Here is a 5773-nt window from a genome sequence, read left to right as displayed (position 1 = left end):
GGAAATTTAAAACATTGTGTAAAAAGCAATCTGTACAAACATCTCCCGGCTTTGATTTTTGTACCATGGAAATTGTATTTAACCATACAGGGTTTTGGTATGTTTATATTGTTTACCTTAGTGATGTATTTGTTTAAGTGGCTAACATCCAAACGATTGTTTGAAGGCATCCGTAATCTTCAGTGTGGAATGTTAAATTACGCTTTTATACTGTATTTTGTACTATGATGTAACTCCCCTTCCTATGGCTAGGCTGCTGTAACACTTGCCTGTAATCAGTGAAGGGCTGTGCACCTTGTACTAGTTCACAATGGGTTCTGCTGGACAGACACTGGGGCCAGTGTTATTGAGGTAATGAAGCAAGATCTGTTCCACAGGGCTGAAGCCACCATCTCCCCCTTACAATTTTGTAGACGTTATAAAAAGAAGTGGTATGTTGTGTGATGATCAGCACTAAGTCCTATGTTCCCGTCAAAGCCACTTGGGCCATGAGAAGGGAGTGAAAATGAAGTCCGACTAGAATTCTACTGCAGAGGCCAAGTACATTTAGTATGGCATTGAGTTGTGATATAGTTTTACTTTGATGTGCATTTTGAATTTCAGCTACACCTAGATAGACGTAAAATGATAATTAAAATGCTGTAACCAACTTATCTAATAAAATTGGCACCCAGCCACTATTTTGTTGACTGAGAGAGTTTAAGTTTATGTTAATTTTTAGGGTCTAATAGAATATTTCATGTGTATTACAGTGGTATTCATATGCTGTCTCTATACTTTATTTTAAAAAGCTTAAGGCCCAAAATATAAACTTCTCTGGAATAAATGTGGTGTTTTATTTTCTGGAATATAAAGTGAACACATACTTCTTCACGAAATACTATTGTTTCTTTACCCAATGCTTATGATTTCTAAGCACTTTTATTTAAAAAAATTTGAACTAGAGATGCTTACACACGCGCGCGCGCACACACACACAGACACACACACACACACACAACTACTTTGCCATGATGGATGAGCGTACTTTAAACTCTTAATACACTATTCTATATGGAATACAAAATACCCTTACCTGAATTAACATGCATATGCATTAAAAATATATGTGTGTGTATACATCTATCTATCTGAGTGTATTGTAAAGAAAGCAACTAAGAAGCATCAACAATCAACTCAGTAGATATTGTATAAATTTGGTTTCAACCTTTACAAGCTAGAACCTGCTCATAATCCTTGGTAAATGGTTAGTTTTGCCCAGATGTCATTAATTGATACTAATTTAGCCTCAATTTCCCATTTGAAAGGAATCACTGACATTGATTCAATTTTCTATTCAGTTTATCATTAAGTTATAGGGATCTAGTTCTCATTCAAGTTACTTGAGTTTTTCATGTCTGAATATCTTATCAAAAAATAGTGAAACTGGAGAATGTTGATCTAAAATCTTAACACAAGGCATGTAATAAATATTATTGGTTAATGTTTATAAACATTTGAATAGTCCCTTAACTTCCAAAATGAAATTTAAAGCCAAAGGTATAAAAATCTTGCATTTCCTTGCCAGAGGCTTTTTTCCTCAAAGATTCCTTTTAGGCTTACTTTGGCGTTCAGGTTCTCCAATTATAAAGGTAGTCACTCATTTCCACGTTCCGTAAGGATGATTTCCCCAGTACTGGTGTTTGGCTAAGTTGGTCCAGAGTCTTAGGGTGCAACCCACAGTTAGCAAGCTCCTCACGAACAGTCTCCTGTGGGAATTGGTACCAGTCAGTGAAAGCACACCAGCCTTTCTGAACACTCAGTTTTTAATAGTTACCATGGGAACTCGGACACCAATGCCTTCATACTATTCATTATCAACAGAAGTTGACTTGAAGAATTTCTGCATAGTTATAACTTCTAAATAAAACCTAAAAAACGTCAAAATTAAAGGCCCTTTGTTAAATCCTCCTAAGTTGCCATTTTTTTTTGGTGGGGATAGTATTTAAGTCACTAAGTACAACAGCTTGAAATCATAAAACTTACCAGACAATAACAACTTATATAGATACATCCCTTCCTCTCAGAAATTATCATTGAAAATTAGTAAATACAATTAACTTGAAACAGTTTGGCTCATAAGTAACTTCCTTCACCTGCTCTGAGGAAACAAAGTCTGTTTCCAGCTCTCCACTTACCTTTCCCAGTACTTTATCCACTGGTGGGCAGATGTTGAACACAGCAGTTGGCTCATGTGTATACAGTCCTGCAGAAAATGACCCACTCTGTGAAGATCCAAGTAGCATGGTCATAGCATGTAGAGAATGAGGCATGACAGGACCTGTGATCTCCAAGCTGAATTGATCTTTGTATCCAGAAACAACCTGTGTCTTCACATTTACACTTCGTGCCTTATAAAAAATGAAGGGGAAAAAATATGGTCATCTCAAGCTTCTGTCCCTAGCTTAAAACGTGGTCACTAACTTTTCCCTAGGATTTTCCTCTAAGTTATGGAACAAAAGTAGTGACATGAAGCGTGTATAAGAATAAAAACGCTTAGTAAATTGTCTCCAGTATCCTTTACTCCAAATTATGAGATTGTCAGTTTAAGTAAGTACATAAAATTTCTTCATATGGTATTCACTCTGATTTAGTAATACACTTTCGTTACAGAATATTGGTAAAACAAATAAATTGATTCTACAGCTACTAACATTCAGTATATATTTGTTTATATGTATAATTTTCAACAATATGGATATACAGGCACCCCTTGCAGATATTGTGGGTTTGGTTCCAGACCACTGCAATAAAGGGCGTACACATGAAAGCGGGTTGTAAACTTTTTGCTGGTTCAGGGTCTTGCTTTCAATTTGTAAAAAACGCAACATCTGTGAGTGCAATGAGGTCTACCTATTCAGTTAATCTTTTCACTTATTCATGATCCAGTTTTTGAGATAACTCAATATTCCTGCCTCTTGAGACAAGCGCCCTGGCCAGTGTGGGTCAGTTGGTGATTTAACTCCTGGTCAGGGCACATACCCCAGTTGTGACTTTGATGCCCAGTCGGGCCACGTGCAGAAGGCAATCAATTGATGTTTCTCTCTTAAAAAAAAAGAAATGAGACTTTTCTTTATGGCAAAAAAGATTAACACCAAAATTTTTGTTGCCAGTTTTATACTTGGTAAGAAATTTTGTTTTTATATAATTCATATATTTTCATGTAACTCCTTTGGTATAACTATATTAAATGATTTTTTACTGGGAGAAAAAAACAAAAAAGCAACATAAAAATGCAAATAAAATGTCAAAAATTTATCCTATCAAAAAAGAAAAAGTACTTTTTAAGAAGCTAGGTTACTGACTTCCAGTCAAAATAGCAGAGTAGGTGGGTGAACATTGTCCACCCTCTCCCACGACCACATCAAAATTACAACTAAACTAAAGAACCACCATCATTCAGAACCACCTGAAATCTAGCTGAACAAGTCCTACAACTAAGGACGGACAGAAGCAGCCACATGGAGACTGGCAGGACAATGAAGCTGCGCGCCAGCTGGTGGATAAAAGCCAGGATGGTGCCTCAGCTGCAGAGCTCCCCGCTGAGGACGAGGCCCCACTGGGCCAGGCCAGGGCTCTAATGCCAGTAGAGAAGTCCAAGGAACTTCAGGCTGTGGAACCCAGCAGATGTGGCTGAGACTAGCACTGCTGCAGGCCCAGGTGTTGCTCTTTAAGGGCCCACACATGTATTTCCTCGCTAAAAGGCTCACTTGTTCTGAGCGCCAGAGCTGGGGCAGAGGCACAAAGGCACCAGAGACATAGAGCCCACACCAAGACACATCCTAATTAAAGCACCAAGGGTTAAAGACAGACTCTTAAAAGCAGCAAGAGAAAAGCAGTTAGTTAGTTACCTGTAAGGGAGCTCCCATAAGATGGTCAACTGACTTATCAACAGAAGCTTTGTGGCCAGAGGCAGTTGGTATGAAATAATCCAAGTGATGAAAAACAAGGACCTACCTCCAAAACTACTTTACCCAGCAAAGCTTTCTTTCAGAATTGAAGAACAGATAAAGAGCTTCCCAGACAAGGAAAAGCTAAAGGAGTTCATTACTATCAAACCAGTATTACAAGAAATGTTAAAGAATTGCTTTAAGAGGAAGAAGAAAAAATATGAATAAAATAGCAATAACTATACCTACCAATAATTATTTTAAATATAAATAAATGGATTAAATGCTCCAACCTGAATGGATATTAAAACAAGACTCATGCATATCCTACCTACAAGAGGGCCACTTAAGATAGAAAGACACACAGACTGAAAGATATTTCATTCAAAGGGAAAAAAAAAAGCTGGGGTAGCAATACTTGTATCAGAAAAACTAGACCACATTTTTGTGTGTGTCGAAGTATCTTTTTAAAAAGTATATATTTTATTGATTTTTTACAGAGAGGAAGAAAGAGGGAGAGAGAGCTAGAAACATCAATGAGAGAAAAACATCGACCAGCTGCCTCCTGCACACCCCTTACTGGGGATGTGCCCACAACCAAGGTACATGCCCTTGACCAGAACTGAACCTGAGACCCTTCAGTCCGCAGGCTGACGCTCTATCCACTGAGCCAAACCAGTTACGGCCAAAATGGACTTTTAAAACAAAGGCTGTAACAAGATGGGATCCAGTGATTACACTTCTATTTATCTAAGGAAACCAAAAACAGTAATTCAAAATGACACATGTATCCCTATGTTCTGCAACATTAATAGCCAAGATATGAAAGTAACCCAAGTGTCCATCAATAGATGAATGGTGAAAGATGTGATACATACATAGAAGGGAATTAGCCATAAAAAAAAAGTGAAATCTTGCCATTTACAACATGGGTGAACCTTGAGTGTATCCTATATAATAATCCTATATAATAAAAGGGTAATATGCAAATTGACCCTAACAGCAGAATGACTGGTCACTATGACACACTGACCACCAGGGGAAGACACTCAATGCAGGAGCTGCCCTCTGGTGGTCAGTGTGCTCCCACGTGGGGGAGCTCTGCTCAGCCACAAGCCAGGCTGATGGCTGTCAGTACAGCAGTGGTGGTGGTAGCCTCTCCCGCCTCCTCAGCAGTGCTAAGGATGTCCAACTGCAGCTTAGGCAGTACAGCATTGGTGGTGGTAGCCTCTCCCGCCTCCTCAGCAGTGCTAAGGATGTCCAACTGCAGCTTAGGCCTGCTCCCCACTGGCAAGTGGACATCTCCCGAGGGTTCCCGGGCTGCCAGATGTCTGACTGACAGCTTAGGCCCGTTCCCCCCTGGGGAGCGGGCCTAAGCCAGCAGGTGGACATCCCCTAAGGGGTGCCAGACTGTGAGAGGACACAGGCTGGACTAAGGGACCTCCCTGAGTGCACAAATTTTTGTGCACTGGGCCTCTAGTTATGCTAATAAGTGAGATAAAGAAAGACAAATACCATCTGATTTAATTTATGTGAATTGAAAAAACAAAGAAAAACAAAACAGAAACAGAATAAACTGATGGTTGTAAGATGGGAGGGGGGAGACAGGTCAAAGAGGGGAAAGGATTAAGATGTACAATTTGCCACTTACAAAGTCACTGGGATGTAAAGCAGAGCACAGGGGAGACGGTCAGTAAGACTATAATACTGTATGGTGTCAGATGATCACTAGACTTATTGTGGTGGTCACTTCCTAAGTCATAGAAATGCCTAATCACTATATTGTACAACTGAAACTAATCTAATATTGTATATCAACCTTAACTGAAAAACAAAGAGATCGG

At 39.2% G+C, this 5773-nt stretch overlaps 1 protein-coding gene across 1 annotated transcript in view; it reads right to left on the bottom strand.

Annotated features, from left to right (window-relative positions):
* DONSON (downstream neighbor of SON) overlaps positions 1 to 5773 on the bottom strand; it is a 14933-nt gene that overhangs the window by 4280 nt on the left and 4880 nt on the right. The window contains exons 7-8 of the mRNA XM_015560221.1: positions 2178 to 2417; positions 1603 to 1748 (exon numbers count right to left, since the gene is read on the bottom strand). Coding sequence (XP_015415707.1) covers positions 1611 to 1748; positions 2178 to 2417 — 378 coding nt within the window. The 3' untranslated portion in view covers positions 1603 to 1610. The remainder of the gene's footprint in view (positions 1 to 1602; positions 1749 to 2177; positions 2418 to 5773) is intronic.

This window comes from Myotis davidii, unplaced genomic scaffold, assembly GCF_000327345.1.
Source record: "Myotis davidii unplaced genomic scaffold, ASM32734v1 scaffold170, whole genome shotgun sequence".
In the NCBI taxonomy this organism is placed as follows: Eukaryota; Metazoa; Chordata; class Mammalia; order Chiroptera; family Vespertilionidae; genus Myotis; species Myotis davidii.
This window is presented reverse-complemented; position numbering and strand designations above follow the sequence as displayed.